General features: G+C 37.7%; 1 protein-coding gene across 1 annotated transcript; it reads left to right on the top strand.

The window, feature by feature from the left end:
• Positions 1 to 1,737: 1,737 nt before the first annotated feature.
• Positions 1,738 to 18,694, top strand: LOC139723932 (nucleolar protein 8-like). The gene is made up of 16 exons (XM_071635133.1): positions 1,738 to 1,780; positions 2,569 to 2,709; positions 3,563 to 3,625; positions 4,859 to 4,937; positions 5,598 to 5,778; positions 6,100 to 7,503; positions 7,654 to 7,914; positions 8,432 to 8,734; positions 9,471 to 9,585; positions 11,136 to 11,256; positions 12,012 to 12,092; positions 13,876 to 14,075; positions 14,750 to 14,918; positions 15,596 to 15,675; positions 17,516 to 17,598; positions 18,608 to 18,694. Exons 2-16 carry the CDS (start codon positions 2,577 to 2,579, stop codon positions 18,692 to 18,694), a joined length of 3,360 nt encoding a protein of 1,119 aa, XP_071491234.1. The 5' UTR covers positions 1,738 to 1,780; positions 2,569 to 2,576.
• Positions 18,695 to 23,134: the final 4,440 nt, after the last annotated feature.

Below are 23,134 nucleotides of genomic sequence, written 5' to 3'. Positions count from 1 at the left end.
TCCAACAATCTTCTACTTAATATAAGAAAACTGAATTTGTAATATGTGGCACTCAACAGCATGTTTCAAAATTATGCACTGAAAGCCTGAAAGTGATTGATGTTGATATTTATCCTGTTGATTCTGCACGGAATCTGGGAGTGTGGTTTGATTCACGCCTAGCCTTTGACAGACAGATCTCTAAAGTATGTAAAAATTCATTTTATCATTTGTTTAATATTGCACATATTCGGAAGCATTTTACACGGGAAAGTACTGAAAAAATCATCCATGCGTTTGTCACAAGCAGATTGGATTATTGTAACAGTTTATTTTATGGCTTACCTGATAATCAATTAGGTAAACTACTAAGGGTGCAAAATGCATGTGCTAGATTAGTTTGCAATTCTCCTCGTTTTTCTCATTGTAGTCCCTTACTACGTGCATTACATTGGTTGCCTGTAAAGCAGAGAATCATATTTAAAACTCTGCTAATTGTATATAGAGCTATTCATGGTACAGCACCAGTATACATGCAGGAACTTGTAGAGTTAAAAACATCATTTCAAACATTTTATCACCTTCGAAGTTCACGGGATCAAACATTATTGAAATATCCATTGGGGAATTAAATCAAAAGTTACTCTTGGACAGGGCATTTTTGTATGCTGCACCAAAATTATGGAATAATCTCCCTTTGTTTGTAAGACAAGCAGTTACAATTAATGAGTTTAAGGTCAGGTTAAAAAGTCATATCTTGAAGTAATGTATTTTCTGTTTGAATTTCTTGTATGTATGTTATTTTGTAATGTACAGTAGAGTATATTATTATAGTAGCTGCGCAATATAAATGTCCTTTATTCTATTATTATTATTATTATGTGGCCATACAATTGCAATATAACATACTAATACTGTAACATGCTTTTAACATACATATTATAATCTCAGGTACATCAGAAATGTTGACTGATATGTGTGTAACGTTTTATTCTTAACATATAAATTCTCTTAATCACCAAATGTCTGCTTTGATTCATTGTACAGTAGATTCTCGCTAAGGAAAAGAGCACTATCACTTTTACTCACAGAACAAAAGACTTCTGAGCCCTTTCAATAGTCTAACATGACCAGTCGCCAGCCTTGATGCAAAATAAAGTGGATATAAAAAAACAACAATGATATATTCAATTCCATCAAGTGTGTTATAATGAGAGGCTACTTGGCAGACCAATTAGTACCTACATAGTAAACTTTTGAAAAGTAAATAGATTTTGAGTGAAAATGACATTTATCAGCAAATTCACAGGCAGCTGTTTATATTCAAATGAAGTGTGAGCGTGTCCTGTGAATGAGGGAAGTTGGAGCGGCGAGATGGGGAGAGATGGAGAGAGAGAGAGGAAAATGGAAAAAGAAGGAAGAGAATGGAATTAAAGACAGACTTTTTCTGTAGTAAAGTTTGTTCACAATTCAGAATTAAAGTATTTTTTTAATTTTGTTCCTCGCAAGTTTTCAATATCTTTGATGATTCTCAGTGCACTTCTTACCCATCTCTCACAAGATCACAACAATGTTTATGTTATGTGTGGGATTCCCACGTGAAATTTTTTCTCCCACGCTCGTGACATCACCATTGGCGTAGTGTGCAAGGTACAGCTTGCTAGCTAGCTAGCTGCGCGGTGCCCGACCATCATCAGACCGCTCAGACTGCACTGCACACGCGGGACACATGTGTGATGACGGCATTGTACCGTATTCAGCTCTACAATTTAATGTGGAATATTTGAATCCACAACAACAGGTCAGTATGATTATTTATTACGCGTACTTCTCAAGGGGGCAAGGAAAGGTAGCATGTCCTTCCTCGTCATGGCGTCAACATGTGCTGGATGTGAAGTTGTCCTTATGCTTGCCTAGATCTCGTTAGTCCCATATGTGAAAATATATGTAAGTAAGTCGGGTAAAAATTTACTGCTCACGCGAGCTAAATTTATGCCCATGGCCATGCCACTGCACAGTCATCGCATCGCATCGTTAAATAATAATGATAATGACAGTAATAATGAATGAATAAATAAGTAAATAAATAGATAAATAAATAAATAGATTAAATAAATAAAGCCAGGGGCTGCCAGGGTAGATGTTCAACTTCTAGATGCAAGATGTTTTACTTTTTACTCGTCCTGAGCAGACCTTGGATTCATGGCATCATGTTTGTTACCCTAACGTTAACCCGTTACACAGAAGCATAATAGCAATCTTAATCAAATAAGCGTCATTTTGATGTTGTCAGTATTGAAATACACAATTCACATTCAGGCCTCCAACTTAACCGAAACAAAAGATTTAATGCATCATCTGCACACTGTAGACTCTAGTTCTAACTAAGTTCTAACGTTAGATCACATATTGTGCAGCAGTACACTTGAGCAGGGCAGAGCATGGACTGATTGTATTGCTTGATTTATTTGTCTAATTTGTGTAATTTAATGGAAAAGGATATATTTTATTGATTTCATCTATATTGAAGTTTCCCCTTTCCCTTCATCCGTTCACTTCTTTTTTATTCTCCTTTTGTTTTTGTTGCAGAGTTTGAAATGGCTGTGGAGCAAAAAAGGCTGTTTGTAGGTGGTCTCCACCTGTCAGTCACTGAGCAAGAAGTCAGGGACAGGTTTTCCAGACATGGGACTATCTCATCTGTAGAGATCAAGACAAAGAAAGATCTGAGAGGTAACAACATAGCAGTTCAAACCATCAATAGAGGAGTTAGTCTATTCATTTTTATGTCACAATTCATTACCTTTATCTACTCACTTGGGGCAAAAGGGACCAATGTCCTTTGCTTGTGTTCCTTGTGTGTTGGAAGGAACACTTCATCATCGGAATGCTTGTATTCATCATGAGTCCGAGTAAAATGTGATGGGGCACATTGTGACTCTCTCTGTGTTCTCTAGATCACAAGATCTCTACTTCATGACCAACTGGGGAAAGAAGATTGTTTTTCCTCTCACCAGAGGGGATAGTATGATAGCACACAACATTGCTCAGCTAGTCTCTCTGAACCTCAAACCAGACTCTTCTCGATTTTAAGACAGACATTCTACCACTAAGCCATTTCTTCAGAACTATAGCAGCTTATAGACAAAACTGACATACTGATGTCAACAGATGGTATTCTCCCTTTGTTTACCCCCATCTCTTTATGCCATTCACATTGCAGAGTTGATACATTGTGTTCAACTGCTGACAGCCATGATGAAAACTTTTGTAGAAAGGACATGGGCATCAAAAGCTAACACAAACTTGTATGAGATGCTGTAGACTACATGCATGTTTGCTTTGCATCTACTTGTACTGTTGGTAACCGAGAACATCTATACAAACAAGGTTGTTTTAGATGTAAAAGATAAAAGTTTATGCAGTATCCTCCTTTTTGAGTGTTTTATATCTGATTATTGAGCCACTCCCATGTCCAACACTTTAAGTTTAAACACAAGATGATTGATTGCACCACATATATGAATTCCATTATTTTAATTCTCAATATGCAATTCGTATGTCACTTTATTTATGTTTCTTGCAGGTAATCCTGTCAAGACATTTGCCTACTTGGACATTTGTCTGCCTGAAAGTGAACTAAAGAAATGTAAGTGTTAATCATCCAGACTGATAACTTCACTTTGATTTTGTTGTTTTGGGTCATTTGAGTATCTATCTGAAGTCATAAAGTAGTCTTCATATGAAGCATATGGGGACATATTACAAACACTGAACATACTTTGGAAGTAGTGATTTGGCTTGAGATAAAACCTTCACAACTATTGTGTATAGTATAAAATTTGTGTGAACAAATATTGTAAATATTGTGAATGTCACTGTGTTAATGGACAATATGTTTCACTTTTATTTTTATCAAGATTTTTGTCGAAGTACCCTTTCATTATCATACATTGCAATTATGGGAATTGAATACAAAGGAGCCCATATCATTATGATACCTGTATTTGAACAGTATACAATAAAGCATGTGTGACCTTACATCACAAAACTAACAAAAAATTGCCATGAAACATTTTTCTGATTAGGTCAGATTTTGGAAGCATTATATCATAGAAGTTATACATCACTTGTCTACATCTAGTTGTCCTGACACATTTAAGTAGGGGATGAAAATATCCATACTCCAATCTTATTGTGCACAGGACAGAGAGGGAATTTAAATTTTATAGCATGAGTGAATTTTCATATTATCCTTAAAGTTTGCATAACTTAGCAAATTCTGTTCATGAATATTTGAAAGTATCAATGATGTGCTCACTGTTTTGAACAGTGTTTTGTCTTATTTTCACACACACTTTCATGCACATCATGGTAAGAAAACCAGGAAAACTAGTCTAACAAAAGAGAAAAAGTTATGTTTGGCAAAAACTGTACAAATCATTACTCACATTTGATTTAATATTTTCAAAACTTTGAAGTTCAAGTGTAGATTGAAAAGCATGGCCTACTGGAAAATAAAGTGTTATATTGGATTGTGTTGCATGGTCACATACAGGTGTATGGTGTGTTAGTACTTTTCCAGGGTTGATAATCTTTATTTGTAGTGATGATCATGATGAGTTGCACACATGACCAAAAAAGCAGTGACTTTACAGTCTTCTTGATTTCTGTGACTACAGTTAAGACAATTGATCTTGAGATTTTCAATGCAAGTGTTCAATTCATTTTGAAACATACATTAGTATTAACTGTGATTAAGTTATTCATGATACTTAGGATTTTTTTTATTATTCCTACGTATATCTTTTTTCTTCACATTATTTTCAATGTACATTGTGGTTTTGTGTTTTTGAATCTTGCCTCATAATTTTGTTTCCAGGTATGAGTACCTACAACAATGCCAAATGGAAGGGAAACATCATGCAAATTCAACTGGCCAAGGAGAGTTTTCTGACTAAGTAAGCACATTTGTATGTATTTCTTAGTGGCTGCTCTTAAATTTCCCTGCTTTCACACTAGGTCCTGCATCGTGTGGAGAGCCTTGCACTGCAGGACTTTCCAAACAACAACAACAACAACAACAACAACAACAGCAAACATAATGTGGACTCTTACTGGGAGGTCTTTGGGCATCCCCTCAAAGCTTGTCAAGTATGGAGACAAAATTTTGAGGGGAGAAGTGATCTTGGACTCATAGTTGATAGCACCTAGCTGTGTGGACATGCTTGAACTCTTGTGTCAAATGGCAGCACTTGACCCAAACCACAGTTGTGCCTGCAGATTTGGGGCAGTCAAAATGACAGTGTGGTTAGTCAGTTATAAGAAAAAAAAAATCAAATCTCTTCTGACTGGTCCCGCCACACAGGATCTACATAATGTAGCTTGAATGCAGGGTATGGTGGGACCTGCGGCTTTTTTCATGTGCCAACTGCAGAGACACACATATTTTTAGGACCTGTTTGTCATCAACATTCTTGTTTTGTACAGTTTTCATATATGAGTAGAACTTTTTTCCTTGTGGATCTACTAAGTGATGAGGATTGAAAAAACATTAAATCAGTCATGAATGACATGTGTGATAATCATTTGCTTTGTATACCCAAAACCTTAATACACAGGTTAAATCAGGAAAGGGCAGAGATGGTGTCCCCAAGTAAATCTGAAGTCCCAGAGAAGGCAAGTTCACCATCCTTCCGGGCAGTGGCTGAAAAGAGGCTATCTGAAAACCTTGAGAAGTTTGGAGCAAGTGACTTCAATGTGAAGGGAAAAGTGCCAGGAACATTGGTTGAAGGAGAAAAGGTAAGTGTTAAACATCAACTACACTCAGTTACCAGGATTCTATGAGAATAAGAGAATCTAAGAGATTCACATGATAATGCTGTTGTGTTTGTCATTTTTGTATTTACACGGCCTGCCTTCAATGAAACTTTTTATTCATCATTATCTGTTTACTCAATCTTGTGAAAGCTACTTCAGTGCTGGGGGACTGTTTTCTATCCTTGGGATTATTTTCATTTTCATGCAGTGTATTAGTCATAAAAGTTACCCAACATTTACAGACATACAAGAGTGATCTATCTGTTAACTTGTCTAAATCTCTGTTCTCATTCTGTCTCGCAGAACTGGGTTGTAGGTAAATATGGGAGGGTGCTCCCTATTGTGTACATCAGGAGGAAGGACAAGCAGAAAGTTGTTTGCTACGACCCTTCCAAGTATAGCCACCATGTGAAGAGATTGAAAGATGAAGGCAGGACGGAGGAGGGGGGCGACGTCCCTCCCCTCTCCAAGCTGACTTGGCAACTCCCAGAAGGAGACACGGAGAACACATTGAAGAGGAAAGGGGTGTTTCCCCAGGGAAGGCCACTGATGATCCACAGAAAGAGGATAAAAGATGCGGCCGCTGTGAGGAGAGAGCAGTTAATAGCGGGAACACTACCGGTGAACAGATCCGCTGCCCGAGCTCGCAGACAGTACAATTCAGACTCCAGTGGGGAGGATCTTTTCGATGATGACGACAGCAGTGACGACAACTTTGCGATGCCCTATCACCGTCACCAAGGTGACGACCACCTTGTGAAAGATGCAGGTGACCATGATGAAGATAGCCAGTCTTCAGACTTTGAAATTGTTGTTGAGAGCCATACTTCCCACCCAAGTGTGAATGCTTCTTCCATAAACAGTTCATCTGTGCATTCGTCTCATGCGCATGGAATCTTGCCAGGAAGCGTCCAGTCGGCGGGGATGTCAGATGACTCCGACAGGGACTCAGTAGATACGGATGAAATTTGCAGCTCGTTTAAAACATTATCAGCCAGAGCACCTAATGTATCAGAAATACACAATAGAAAGGAAGATGCTGGGCCTTCGGACACAGAGTTCAGAGATGAGCCACCTGGTAGGTCCAAAGGGATGAAAGCTTCCTCAGAGCAGGATGGTGGCAAGGATGAATGTGACATCGAGAAGATGCAGAGTAAAGGAGATGTGACAATAGGAAGTGTTAATCAGAGTAAGAAGCGCTCAGCAGCTCCAGAGGAAATCAAAAAAGTTAAGGTTAGGAAATCCAGTCAAGCCGGAGAGGGCCCTGTTGTCACCAGTAGCTATCACAGTGGTAGCTCTGATGAAGATGCTCGTGAAAATGACTCAGAGGTAGATATAGAACATTTGATGCATCAAGATGTGGTGCTTGCCCCAAAACGAGATGGATTTGGGGAAGAAACAGCAGACTCCAGCCTTGACTTTGAAGGTCTCACTTCGGAGGGTTCGATTCTTCAGCAAGACTGTATGGATGACACAGAACCTCAGTCTTCTGATCCAGATGATGACGTGGAAGGAAAAGTCGTTGGAATGAATCCAGTGGCCAGATTTGACTTTGAACCGCTTATACTTGACAGGGCTGTACTGAATGGATGGAACCGAGCATCAGGGTGTAGTCAAGCCATCTCCATGGACACACAGCAGACATGTCCAGCACTCAGTGGAGTTGATGATGGCACTGGTACTGATGATGAGAGGACTAGTCATCTGGTTGAAGAGGAGGAGGAAGAGGAAGAGGAAGAGGAGGGAGAGGAAGAGGAAAAGGAGGAGGGTGCTACAGGTAGCCTCACAAGTGATGATGCTGATAATGAAACTTCAAAAGTGCCTCACAAAAATGCTGCAAATGAATGCAATGTGCAGACTGAAAATACGTCTAAACCAGAGAGATTAGATATTGGAAGTACATCATGCAGTGAGCCATCAGTTAGCTCAGCTTTGCCAGAGGAGGGAGCTAAGACTGAAACACCAAAGAAACTCTCCAAAGCTGCCAAAAAGCAGCTTGCCAGGGAGTTGGCGGAAAAGCAGAGACTTGCCAACGAGAGACGTTTGGAGTCTGCCAAACTGCAGCAGAGGGCGCTGTTAGATCGTCAGGCAGCGATTAGGGGAGCTCTTGCTGCTGTGGTAAGATTTTTTTAAATTATATCTGGTTTGTTGTTGTTTTAGCATGATAGAAATACCTGTAAGTACATCATTAAAATACATTTGTCCAATCATTGCAGTTTGTCCATAAAAAAAGAAAGGTTAATGTGAAGAATATTAGTACTGCAAAAATAAACAAAATACTGTGTAACACAATTGAGTATTAAACAAGTGCTTACAATGGCGGTTGCTAGATAGGCCATGAAACTCAAGATAACCTTGAGCAACCTGTGTGGTTGCATCTTTGAAGGCTACTTGTTCAGGTTTAAAATCATTTCCAGCTGTTGGAGTGACAACTTGCAACTTCTAGAAAATCTTTACAATGCCCAAGTGTTTCTGATTGATTTGTTTGTTTGTTTGTTTGTTTGTTTTTTTCAGTGTTGCAGCAAAAAGAGAAACTCCCTTTTTTAATATAAAGATGAAATTAAAATGTGCCAGTTGATTGTAGATACATTTCTAATGAAGGAAACATTTGCTGTGCCATTAACTGCATTATTAGGACTCAAAGGACAAGAAACAAGGCAAACACATCACATTTGATTCAGACGATGATGACAGTGATGATGAAGATAATTCAGGAGCAGTTCTACCAGTGGCAGTCCCTCTTTCTGAATCAAAGCCAGTGGAATCTACCAGGCAGAAGAAACATGGCCGAATCTCTCTCTTTGGCAGTGATGGGGAAAGCAGTGATAGTCATGGCGAAGATGACGGGGACAACCATCACGACGACGTCGATGATGATGACGATGATGATCCAAGATTTAGGATAAAGCCCCAGTACGAAGGAACAGCTGGTCAGAAAGTAAGTACAGGCCAACCATACCAAAAATTACTAACCGTGTTGGATTATTTCATCCGTTTACAAGTGTGGTAGGCAACAAGCAGTTTCTGTATGTCTGTTCATTGGATATTGCAGGCTACTACAGAGCAGTGTGGGAAAATCCAACAATGCAAGATAATCAATATTTCAAATTGTGGTGATTTTAATCATAGATTATCTGTCCTGGTAAATCTTACATTTCTTTGTTCTCTTTTATTTTCCAAGCGGCAATGACTTCACAGACCTTGTGCAACTTGTGTGTAGATGAAGAATAGGCATTCAACAGAACACACCGTTGTTACAATTGTACATTTGGCCAAGCATTTTTCTAATTATTTGCCCAATTATTTGATTGACAATAGTGTTAGAATAAACAATTTAGGTAATAGTTTATTAGTGTGGTGAAATTGGTTCATAGGTCTTATGATAGTGACATCATATTTTGTTCTTACTTTTTTTGTATGCTGGAGTGTTAAGGGTCTTTAAATGCACTTAGACATCATCATAGGAGTTCAGTCAGCAAAGTCCAACAATTTTTTTTTTTTAAATCAAGCCACAACAAAGTAAAAGAGCATCTTTGAGGGTGTCAAAATACAGCAATATTTAATAATTCCACTGATGGAAGATAGGAAGATTTTAAGACTACTGCTTGGTCTGCCAGTGTCCTTTATAGTAGTCATAAGAGTTTGTTATCTTTACCCACTGTGCACAAATAAAGCTGAGAGAAATGGAGGAGAGATATGGAGGGGATGATCGCTTCAAGCTAAGCCAGCACTTCTTGGATGATGAGGAGGCGGAGGAAGCTGATACAGTCAAGGATGGCGCTATGACTGGTAGGAGAGCTTTTCATATCAACTTTTATATGTTAAGAGGCAGCTATGGCAGAGTCATACCACTAGCTGACTTTGATTTTATATTGATCAGTTCTGCTGTCTATTTTGTATGAAAATAGAATTAGCACAGAGAATTATGACAAATCAGTGTTCAAGTACTTGTCAGGAATAGCATTGAATAGCATTACTTTTCTTCATGGTTTCCTTAGTTGATGACAAAAAAAAAAAAAAAAATTCTACTAGACTATTCATCTTTTCACAAAGTTTTTTGCCCCTGCTGCATGATATTGACTGGTTATACTTTTAAATTTACCGCGTGTTGAAGACCAGTCCCAAGCATTCTCATGCAGATGTCTTAATGGGAGATGGGTGTTTCTATAAGTCAGCTTATCCTCAATAGGTTAAGATTCAAAAGAAAGTGAAATCATCACAACTCCGCCCAGTTTTTTACACCCCACCAGGGTGGTCTCCAGCCTGGTTCAGGGAGGGTAGAGGCAGCATCCCCACCTTGTACAAAGAGCTATCCTGCAGAAAGCCAATGAGAAACTTGATAGGTCATGATTTCTTGAGGGAGAATGAAGAATCTGCAGTTTGAAAGCTGGGAAGAGAAACCCAGCATTGTCGGAGTTACCTTGGCTGCGTTTATCTAACTTGAGAGAGAGAATCACGTTTCCAAACCCGTTTGCAACGGTGTTTGTAAACGTGGTTTGAAACGCGATTCTGGAGGAGCTGCGTTTATCTAACCATCATACAATTGCGATTCCATTGGTGTCACTGCACAGCTGCTTTGCGCCGTCTGACCTGGGAAGTAAAGGTCAACTTCATACCACCAAACCTGCCTCATCAGTCACGCACAAATAATGGGCAGAGAGCACAACCAGAAACAGCTGTGATTTGACCTTGAGATATAAACGCATTTCAAAACGGCATTGCGTTTATCTACGCACAGAACAGCGATCGTGGTCTCAAACGCGATTCAAAATGCCCTTTGAGAGGCGTTTCAAAACGGCGTTCCTAAATGCGTTTGAAAGCACGGTTGCGTTTATCTAACCCCTGAAAATGCCTCAATCGCGTTTAGAATCGTGATTCTGCCTCAGAAAATTTTTAGATAAACGCAGCCCTTGTAGCTACATGCAATGTTCAGTACATTTTTATGCCTCCATCCCGAATTGATTGCCGAAGGCATTATGTTTTCAGCTTGTCCGTCTGTCAATCAGTGTCCGTCCATCCTTCTGTCCATAATCAATTTTGTGGACAGTGCAACTAAAAAGCTATTTGAGTTATTGTAATAAAACTTGGCATGTATATTTACTGACAAATCTACAGTGTGAGAGCAAGCACTGTCAGTTTTGCCTAATGGTTGAATTCATACAGAGAGAAAGAAAAAACGATAGAAAAGGCATTTGTATTTCATTATATTCAACTTTGCCACAAATCATACTGATTCAAAGGAATTGCAACACATAAGCTTTGCCCGATACTAGACTTTGAGAGGTCATGTTAAAGTAACTGTGAAATAAAAACACTAACATGTCATGTCTCTTCAACAGTGACCCAGGATGAAGTTGGGCGTGACCTCCAGGAAGAGAAACAAAGGTCACTTGCCATCTTGCAAGCCATGATGGGAACAGAAGCGGTGAAAGCAGTGAAGAGCAAGGAGTCAAATTTTAAGTATGTGCCATGAATGTACATAAATCTTCCTATTCTAGTTTTCTGCTGTTGTAAGAGTAGAAACTTTGTACCCATGGAGGGTTAAAGTTGTGTTATGGAAATACACATGATTTTTTGTTTCATTTTTTTTTTTGTCTGTTATATAGAAATGTGTGGAAAACATACCTGTGGGTTTTGCAAAGTGCAGGAAATCATGCCAGTACACTATGTGCTAGAAAAAAGATCAACTGTTGTCATGCATAACAGTAGAGTGATAAGCAATTCCATCACTGAATTCCAAGGTAGTGTATATTTTGAATACATTGTATTTCACAATTTTTGCTCTACAAAGCATCATCATAACCTCCTTCCATATTCAGAGGGTATGTAAGCAATAGATTGTGTGTTCTCAGAGATATGTGTGTTCTCAAATTCCAGGTTTTAATTTGTGTTTAAATAGGAAGTGTTGAAAATCAATTATCTAGCACTTTGTGATACTGCCTGTCCAAATAGTCTATATTAATTTGTTAAAAATGTATATCTTCTCATCATGAGAGATGAAAGCAATTGGATATCACAATGTTGAGTGGTCAGTATGAAATGCTGAACTTTGTGTGCACTTAGGACTTTGAATAAGAATGCTCTTGATTGATTGATTGATTTTTTTTTTTTTTTTTAGGTCAAAATTAGCACACATGGCCTTTGGATGTCATTGATCAACTTTGTTTGGCATGTTTAACATTTTCAAAACTTTGATTTCATTGCACTGTATGCAGGGATGCAGGATTACTTCACTATGATCCGAGCCGTGAGGAACACAGCAAGTATGAAATCAAAGGCGGGGAAGACGACGAAAGGTAAATGAAACATCCGTCAGGCCTGACATTTTTGAAGAATTTGCAGAATTGATGGAATGGTTGCTCCCTCCTGTGTTCATTGACAGACAGTTCTAGTCACCTGGTCAATGCAAGTTATTAGAACATGAATGATGATCCCATAAATTGATATGTCTGGCAAGCTTATGCATCATGTTGCTTTGAAACAAGTGAAGTGCCTAACCAAATGAAAAAAAAAGGAATGGTCATTCATACCAAAGTGCGTATGAACTACACAACTATGAACTAGCTTACAGAATGCATATATCTATAGTTTGTAGGCAAACAGGAAAAAAAACTGTCCTGTGCTGTTCCCTTGTTTTGTATATTTTCTGGCCACTGGTTGGTTAGAGAATCCATGTGCATCAGTACACTTATAGCAGCATGTTCTCAAGTGCTGCTAGGAGATACTGAACAAGTTATCTTTACAGCAACATCAAGTTGCTGCATGCTGAGTCCAGTTCATTCAACAAAGTTCCTATACGACTAAATAGATGTCATAAATCTAGTGATGCTTTTGGTCACCTTGAAAAACTGTTCTTTAGCTTATTGGTTGTGACAGAAAATCGGCCACAGTTTTCACAATATGGCTGATGTGTGGGCTTGTGGCTGGATTTCGTATCAATTTGCAATGCTGCACCATAATCCTCAAAAAGTATGATAGGTGAATTTTTTAATAGGAATGACAATTCTATTGTGGGATTTGGTGTGTTTGACAGGACTTCGTTTTATCATATATGCAAAAAAACAACAACATGGTTTAGAAGCATAAAATCACATCCCAAGTAGAGTTTAACAGTTTTTGTAGTTGCATCTGTTTTGTCTCAAGTTCGTTGTCTCCTTTGGAGGTAACCCCACTTGAAATTTTAAGGAGATTGGCTCCTTGAACAGCATTATGTTTAACAGTGTATACAGTCTTGCTTTCTTGAGCATTGCAAAACTTTTATACCAAAATGTGTTATATCTTTGCACCATTGTGATAACCCAGTAGATATCAATGCAAACTAGAAACACTTAGTACAAACTAGGTGAGGGCATTTCTACTTGGTTTACTGTAAACCAGAAAAATTGGCAGCATGAAACTATCGCAAATTGGAGCTGATGGCCGCTATCAAGGCATGAAACTTTTCCAAATTGCCAGTAACTGGCATTCAATGGACTATGTAGACAAAAACTTTTGTGAACCTTGGCTCCTAGCAAAATTTGAGGAAGTATCATGCATGGAAAAAATGTCTTGTTTTACACTATGGTCCACACCCCAATGTCATTGATTCTGGTCTCTGTGTCATCTGTTAAAGGAGACCTCCGGATGATTTTCAGATTTTTACATTTGAACAACTGTAAATTAGTTGTACTGAGGACAGAGTTTCAGAATTTATGATAATTGGAATGAAGAATAAGAATATTTTCGAAATTGATAACAAATTGCAATGAGCAATGATGATGACATGGCAGGGTCACCATTAGAATGCATGAGTTGGGGCTCAAGGAAGCAGAACAAAAGAAGAAGGCATACATAGATTATACACAGGTGAACTTTAAAGCAAGCAGTATTGTAAAGAAATTACACTGCTACATTTCTGGAATATATATACGCCTTTTATGTCATCATCCTTGTTCAGTGTAATTTGTTTAAGATTTTTCAAAGTATTATTTCTCTGCTCAAGAATCACAATAAATTCCACAAATCTATACATGGCGTCCTTCATTTACGTACTTCATAATGTGAAATTATGAAAATCGTTTGGAATGCTCCTTTAACCAGTGATGCCAAGAAACTGGAGAGAGAGATGCAGAGGGAGAAGAGGAAACTAGAGGAGGAGAGAGCCAAGATACCGGAGGTCTCCAAGGAGAAGTTCTTTGAGGTCAGCAGTAACCTGAAAGATGCATTCAGCACCGGAGGACACCAGGAAACAGGAGAAGGAGGAGGAATGTTCAACTTCTTTGGACCAGATGATGCACAAAGTAAGACTACCAAATAATAATGATAATAAAAAATATGAATAATGATGATGATGAAAGATGATTAATGATGATGATGATGAAAGATGATTAGTGATGACGATGATGATGATGATGGTGATGATAATGAATGATGATGATGGTGATGGTGATGATGAATGATGATGATGATGATGATGATGATGATAGTGATTGCATTTGAATGGGACTTCATGCAGGTGTTTCTAAGTGCACTGGTGCTATTCTTACGAGAAAACTAGTAAGCACAATAACATAAGGACAATGCAAACCAAAATAACAGTAACAAAAATAATGCATATGTCATACAATAGTCAATAACTAACTGTGTGCACCTCCAAAAACAAAACAAAACAAAACAATACCCCTTAGCATCAGACATTTCCAACATAGTGCCTTAACTTTTATCTCTTACAAATATGCGTACAACATGTCAAAAATTAAAGACATGCAAAAATAATGACTCTGATCCCGATATGATATGAATGTGCGTCACATTCATACATTTCTCCATTCAGTGCAGTACTCCACGATCACGAATTTAACCACTGATGAAATCTTTGGGAAGTCCCAATTCACGAAAATATAAACTCGCTAAATATATGGCATATACAGTATACGTGTTGCTGGTATAGATTGTGTCCATTTGTCTCTTGAAGGTGGAGTGGAGGAAGATGATCAAAAAGATCCTGAGCCTCTTGACCTTGCCTCATCCCTCTTTCCATCAAAACGATTTAAGTACGACAGCAGCGATACCGAGGAAGAGGAGGAGGAGGAGGAGGAAGGAGATGAGAAAATGGAAGCAGATGATTCAAATGAGAAGACTCAGTAAGTTGTTTTTGTTGTCTTGTCCATTGTTTTATGATCAGAATTATTTTTCCTTCCAAAATTGTGTAGTACAGGGGCAGATTATTAATTGGTGGAATTGGATCAAAAATATGAAGTGATGACCATATGATATCTGTATATCATCTCGCACAACATCCTATAAAGTAAAATATCTGACATGGTCATTAGTTGGTAATACGAGTATTGCTTGCATACAAGTCTTCGTTTTCTGTGTGTACTTTGAAGTAAAAAAGAGGAAATGATTTCTACGAAGTATATGTATAGAATAATGACCTTCATCCAAAGACAATTGTAATATCTGATGTTTAACTACTGCCATTCAATTTGTCTTCTTTCTCTCATTGTTCAGTTTTCTTTTGTAAGTCCAAATATAATATTTGATATGGGTATTTGAGTTTGCAGGAAGAAATAGAAATTTCAATTTTTTTTCAGTGTTTCCAACACAGTTAAAGTAAATGCCCAGTGCAATGAAAACGGATGATTTACTACCAAGCAAAACACAAACCTGCAAACTTTTGTTGCAGGCCTATGATTATACTGCAACCTTCCAGTATGCATCTGTTGTTCCTATTGTGCAGAATTTATTGCGTCATTCCCTGGAATGGGAACCAGGCTCATAATGGTGTAATTGTGTTTTCTTTTATTTCATTGCTTAGGAACACAACTAAAGAGCCAGAGTTGGGTGACAGCACTACCTGTACATTCTTCTTTCAGCCCAAGGATCAAAGACTAGAGGGTAATGTCTTAATCACAAATAGCTACTGTATACACTGTTATTTTCGCATTTACAGATATTTTCATGAATGAGGAGGTCACAGACATTTTCGCGAGATGTTGTTTTCGCGAATTGACACAGAGACCTTCATAAGCACACTATTACCTTCGCGCGTGGTGACGTTATCGCATGTTTTTAAATTCGCAGTCCAACTGTGATTCGTGAAATTCACGAAAATTAAACCCTCGCAAGAATTACAGCTTATACAGTATCTTATTGTATAAGACAGTGACATGAGAATAATTGATTGTATTGATGGTGGTGATGTTGTACGTCTAATCACTTTCTAAAATACTGTAAAACAGATATGTTCATGTTCATGAAATTTCGTGAATTTCATGAGGAGCAAAGATTCGCAAAAGTAAAATGCATGAGAAACGTTTTGTATACACAATGCATTGAATGCATGTGGCAATTCATGAAAGTTTTATGCCTCGAATGTTTTTAGGTGTACAGTATTTGTAAAGTCATGAATGCAAATGTACATCAGAATATACCAATCGTTAAATATGTGTTGTACTATTGTTAAATACTTTATGTTTAGCCTCCTGATTCTTGAAGGTAGCCAGTTCATAATATTGCATTATTGTGAAATAATCGATCGCCAATTATCTACCTATGTCATTGATGTTATCAATGTCCACTCCATATGTGACCCGCTACAACAAAATGATCCTAAAGTCGGGCGAGGTCGATTATTTGAAAATTGCATGATATAATCCCCTCATCTTTCTGCTTTAAATTGATATATAACACATTTTATAATAATAATCGGCTGCGGAGATATCGATGTTTAAAAGAGAGCATGTCGAGACGTCTGGAAAATGACTGTTTCGAGAAAAGCGCCCTAAAAGTCTTCCTTTCGACGAAATCGCAATCAAGGGACACGCAAGTCAGTTTTCACCTCTGGACAATAGAAGGTAAGCCCTAGCAACCCCCGAAGAGTTCATTCAAGCACATCAGCGTCGGCGGTCTCCTCACCAGCCAATCAGTGACCAGGATGTGAGAAGCGGCTGAGCATAGCGCACCCCGCCCGCATGCACCAGTCGACTGGGCAGTGTGCGAGCTTCACGCTTCGGTTAGCAGCAAGCAGCAAACTGAACAATGAGATCACTCTGGTCGTTGTTAGGGGCGGAACCTATCTGTGGCGCTCAATCCAAATTTTCCAAACAGTTTCTGCTTCCTTGAAACGCCAAAAAACATGGCTCAGATAAACGCTATTTTTTTATCTTTCCGTTGATCATTTTGCTTCAAAATTTCGACAGATGATAGAAGACATGTTAGACTCCAATAATATATCAAAATCAGAAAATCGTAAGTTTTGACCAATTTTAATGCTCTGACTTCAAACTCGATTTTCACGGCTTCGACCGTGCGCGACTTTAGGACCTTTTTGTTGTAGCGGGTCACATATACATTGGACACTGTGCACAAGTTTCCACCTCCACCCAAATGATGCTCTCACTGTAGAATCACTCGAAATTGTTTGCATCCACAGAAAAATAGCGGATCAATTTATCTGTTAGGTTTAGATCTTCTCTAAGGATTGACAAATTATGTGGTGGCAACAGTAATCACTGTCATGAGGATGGGCATGATGTGCTCTTACTGAAATACTTGCATGTCAGCTTGAAATGATATAAAATTAATTTTCAGTGAAAGCAAACATACAAACTGGTGTATGCAGTGCTGAAAATTAATGATAGACTAAGGAATTTTTATTTTCTTGTTGGTTTTTCGAACATGTTTATGATTTAAGTTGATGAAGCCTATCACTGTTTTGTATTCCTTCTTCTACCAGATGGTGCCGAAACATTTTGTCGCCCCAAAGACCAAGCTGCTATGGTGAATGCCTGGGAAGAAGTTAAAGCACAACTTCAAAATGTAAGCAGGAGATTTGTTTCACTCTCTGAGATGATAAACTTGTAACATGAGGCAAAATTCTTAGCAATGTATATTGTATCTTTGAGTTACTATTTATGTGTCAGTTATTCTGATGAAAGATTTATAAGTTTCTAGTGATGACTGTAAATTGTGGAGTATGTGCACTAACATTTCTTCGGGAGCACAAGTCTTGGTAAATTATACATTTTGTTCAAGAATGTCACACATCATCATTATAGCATAATAATGCTTTGTTTTGGACACTGTAAACCTTTTTGTGAAAATTCAAGTACCTGTGTAATGGCATGTTTTCTGTTATTTCATTTTATATGTCATTGCATTGTCTGAAGAAGTTACCTTGCGATTGCATATTTAATGGAGAGTAAGGAAGGGGACATTTACTTTGAAGTGTATATTTGCTTTTTGAAGAACATTATTCTGTTTTGACCGTGCTCTTTGAGCAGCCGTATATTCTCACCCACTTCAAATCTTTTCATATAAGTGAACAGTAGCATTTTGCTTTGAGTGATCAGCATTTAAAGATAATACCTGTACTGCAACTATGCTATCGCATACTCAAAATGAATTATGGAGATAGAGTAAATTACCGATGCAACATTGCAATCCCTGTTATATTTCACATTTTTTCACTCACAACATAATGATATTTCTAGAAATATATGGTCAGGCTCAATATGATATATGAGCAAGCACATCTACACCTGTACGTAGAAGTATTTGAGTATGGAACAATGGAGGTAATTTACCTAGCCAGCAGTGATGAAATGATATTTTCAAAATTATACATACTGTTAACAACAACTTTCTATAGGAAGTGTTCATGTTCACATTTTTTTTTCCAGTTGATTTTCAGAGTCCAGACACTCCTTAGTGGCTAATGATGGAAAGTATTGAAGAATTTGTGCAAAGCTAAAATTGTATTATTTGATGCACTTTAGAGTAAATCACCTGATTTGAGGTTTGTTTGTTTTTATTCTGTTTCATGAAGGATTTCCGGAAAAGGCATCGTAGAGCAGTGCGGGACCAGAAGGCATCCAAGAAGTGGACCAAGAAGTCGACAAAAGCAAAGAAGTAAACTGACCCTCAAAGTGATGCTCTTTGAATTGTGCAAAAACAAATTTTATGGATTTGCATTCGCACTGAAATGAGTGCAGTATTCTTACATTCAAAGCAAAAGCAAACTAAAACATTGTGGTGGTCTCACCCTTTTATTTGGTAATGATGATGATAGTTATGGTAATGAGAATTTATGTTAACTCCGTTATCATCATCATCATCATCGTCATTGCCATCATCATCATCATCTATGTCGGTATTGTTATCATTGTCATTATCATTTGTAGTTATGATAATGAGAAATGAAACGTTGTCTACCCTGCTGTTGATAACCATATTATTTCCAACTACCGTCCATGCACTTTGGACAGCTTATCCATGTTACCTAAATTCCTTCAATCGTTGTGGCTGTCCTCACAATCTGATCATGTCATCCAGGATATTTTAAGCACATTCACTGTTTATTTGTTTGTTCGTTTGTTTGTTTAAGAGGAAGAAGAAACGAAACCTGCCAGTCAAGTGGTTTGGATTTTCCTTCAATCATTGTCTTTCTATGAGGCTCATGCATACATGTGTGTATGCAGTGGCCTTATTTCTGTGCCTTTAGATATCAATGGTGGTCATTCTCTACTGCTGAGTGAAAATTTTAAATTAGATCTTGTGCTTTGGTTGGTACTTTTTAAAGATTTCTACTCACAGAGTCTCTGATGAGTGAAAAGATTTGCTGTGCTGCAACACTTTGTTCCACTTTAAACACATATACAAACCTCCTTTAAAATATCCTTTAAACAAGATTGATCATAATGTTTCACGAGCATGACTTACATTTATATCAATCACGTACATGATGCTTGTATACATGTGTGACAATTTACCACATCTCTTTTAGGAGCTCTTAAACCTTGTGGATTTGATATACCGACAAAAAGTTTGTGCAACATAATACAAGTCTGACCTAGTTAACATGTTCAGAGAAGTTTTATTTCAAGTATGTGAAACTGCAAATATCATACTAAGAGATTTATGTAAGAAGAGGAGGTTATTTTCAGAAGAGTTCATGGAAAAAACAAAACAAAAGGAAGAGAGAAAGTGTTGTATTGATGAAACCATAGTAAAGTGAGGGTTTTAGGACACAGAGCTTGAAGGAAATTACAAGGCTTGTGTATGGTGGTGACACATTGGTTAAGGGCTATAAGGGATTATATGCTGAACTAGGCCTGTGGTTAAAGAAGTTCCTTTCTGGTTCTCAGCTACTGATGTTTTAATTTGTAAATTGAATTTAGACTTTGTATAATCATATTGTAATACTGAATTATGTGTTTTGAAGACAACACACACACCCACACACACACACACACGATGAGCAGACTCTATCTCTGAGGATATTATAATCTTCAATTGAATACCTGAATATAAAAACTACCCAAGTCCAAATTTGGCTGTCGTCTAAAGTTGTAGACCCTTTACAACGTCATGCAAAGATACATAATCAGTCAAATGGATGTTTTACATTTAAATTTGTGTAGATAATATTCCAATTACTGAAAACACTAAAAGCAATAAGAAATTATTTAATGATTTTTATTTTTTTTTAATTTCCTGGAATAGACTTGGGTCGTTTTTATATTCAGGTATTCAATTGAAGTCTTTTGGACTGTTATGGCAAATTATTGCTCTTCACTTGCATTCTGATGTACAGATTTGTTGGTGAGTCGTGTGCTTTTCAGGAACCACTGTTTTGTTTTGTTTTGTTTTATTTTATTTTGTTTTGTTTCTTTGTGGGCCATTGCTTTTAAATTCCATCATCATTGCATTTGTTCATGTTTTGATTTGTTTTGCTTTGTTTTTGGCTGTTATGGGGCCAAGTCACAGCAGCTAGTTTACAAGGAAGACCACAGTTGGTCTAGCATTGAAATTGCAATTGTTTTGTGATACAGTTTGAGGCAATGGATTGTACATAATGCAATCAGTTTTATATTCTAATATCAAGCTTGCCAACTAGGGGTATGATTGTACTGGAATATAATGGAACAAAGTAAATGTCTAACAAATTCAGCAAGGTGCAGTGAAAGTATGGTATCTGCCGTGTCCAATTTGTTATACCATGTCAGGAAACATACTTAACATGATGAAGAAAGTAAAATCATGTTTTACCCCCATTATGAAAATAGAATGAATGAACCACCATATTTTGTATCTAAATCTCATTGAGCTTATCTCCCCCCCCCCCCCCTCAAGTTACATTATGTAAGCAGGTGTTCCTCTGACAACAGAAGGTACACTTTTCTTCAGTGGTGCATAATGGGACATGATAAATGACTTCAGCTTTTGAACTGAAATTGGTGTTAAACTTTTGATCTCAATACATGATATTTACCTGCGGAATTTTCAGCTTCCAAAAGTCTATGACCCGCTTATTGACTGTCACATGATGAAGGCAAAGACGGGTCATTCTGCTGATGAAGGCTGTAGCATTGACAGCTGAAAATTCCGGAGGTAAATATTTTGTATTGAGATCAAAAGTTTAACACCAATTTCAGTTGAATTCCCAATACTGATGAGCTTCTACTCTAAGACTTCAGCTTTGATTGTCCCACAATTTGAAGACATTGTATATTTCTAGTGTTTAGCAGCAAGAGTGCCGAACAAATATAGACACTATTTTGTCATGTTTCAGTTTACATCAATCATGTTGTGCAGCATGTGAACAAATTATGCATATTAAAATATTGTAAATTATGAATGATTGATTTGTCATGTTTCCATTTTTAAAAAGCTATGCTCCTTCATTAAAAAAAAATATATATGATAACCTCAATGCATATAGTTTTCCTGTGAGTTTTGAGTAGGAGGGAGCTCATTGGAAATTCTTTGAATGTATGTGTGTATATACAAGCATTAGTATGTAAATGCACAGTGTGTGTGTGTGTGTGTGTGTGTGTAGATATATATATCGTCGCTGGGTGACAAGACCTTTTGTCTGCAATTTTGGTGAAAATGACTTTTTTTTATTAATGGTCAAATAATCGGTTAAGTGATGTCCTGTCCAAATCCTTAGTGTCTTACCCCAAAAATAAAGCCACCACGGCATGTCCAAGGAAAGGCTATCTCGTTCCCTACAGTGCTTTGGCCGCCATGTTCTTTGGCTCTCCTGAACATTTGACATTTTGTAGATACGAGGGATATATATATATATATATATATATATAGGTGTGTGTAAGCGTATGTGTGGAAGAAATTAGGTTTGAGACTTACATTGCTCTCAAATGCTCCATTTAATCCTCAAGCTTTTGACGTACGTACGGGCTTTATCAGGATCTACAAGGAGAATATTATACAGTGAGAGTGAAGATGGGATGATCGCGTAAACAGAAATATGTTGTGCATTGTACAACAATAAATTCAAATTGGAAATCTTATTTTCAATTTGAAGTGAAAATATGTGTATATATGTTATAATGATAATGCACCTAGACCATATGTTTCCAAGTACTGTGTTTTGTCGGAAAACATCTAACTGGCTGAAGCATCCCTTACAGCCACTCGACTCATATGATTTCCTGCCAAATATTAAGCCATGCCCCTTGATTTGGCAGAGTTCTTTACTAATTTTCTCACAGTGTCATTTTGACCTTGATTTTATTTTGATTTCATATTGAGATGAGGAAATAATTATCCTTGCCAACTGTCCCTATTGGATAGGGACTGTCCCTTTTTTTATCCCCAGGAAGAGAGAAAAATGAGTTATTTTATAATGTGTCCCTATTTTTGTGAAAAATGTGTGCAGTAATGTATTGGAAAGTTCGGAATGACCCTCTTTTTAAAGATATTCCCCTCAGTTGTTGATATTTCTTATGTTGCAGGGTTGGCAGTTATGAATAATGTCTCTGGGATATTCATTAGCCAGAGACTCCAACTCTCCCACTTTCAACGGGAGATCTATCGCTGAAAGCCCATTTTTGCAAAATCTCCCGTTCTTCCCCCTGAGATTAGATTTTTCCTGCCCCGGCTCTGTGTCTCCCATTTCTATGGTTTTGTAGATGCCAATCAATTTCTTATGCGATGCATGAATACCATCTGCATATGATATACACTTTGTATGAACGGAAGTTTTATTAAGCCATAATATATGAATTATTACTTAGTCCTATCGTATGTTGAAAAATAAGCTTGAGATAGCACAAGAGAGCAATGAGAACCCTAATGACCCAAGGGACTTCGTGCACATCAAGTTGGAGTCTCCCGTTTGCTAGGGGTTCAGGTGGGAGAATCTCCAGATCAAAAGGTGTGTGGGGTTGGAGTCTGTGCATTAGTTGTGACAGATATGACAGAGCTTCTACAAGGGATGGGGTAGTGGTCATCTCTGCCATTGGAACTATGTGAATACTGCCCTGGTTCCTCTAGGGGACCTGATTCTTGGAAAGACTGGATCCTGGCAGACCACGCCCTGTTTATTTCC

This window comes from Diadema antillarum, unplaced genomic scaffold (genome assembly GCF_040938485.1).
Source record: "Diadema antillarum isolate AM-2024a unplaced genomic scaffold, OU_Dant_1.0 scf00000203, whole genome shotgun sequence".
Taxonomy (NCBI): Eukaryota; Metazoa; Echinodermata; class Echinoidea; order Diadematoida; family Diadematidae; genus Diadema; species Diadema antillarum.
Note: the sequence above shows the minus strand (reverse complement) of the source record. Positions and strands in the feature narration are given on the sequence as shown.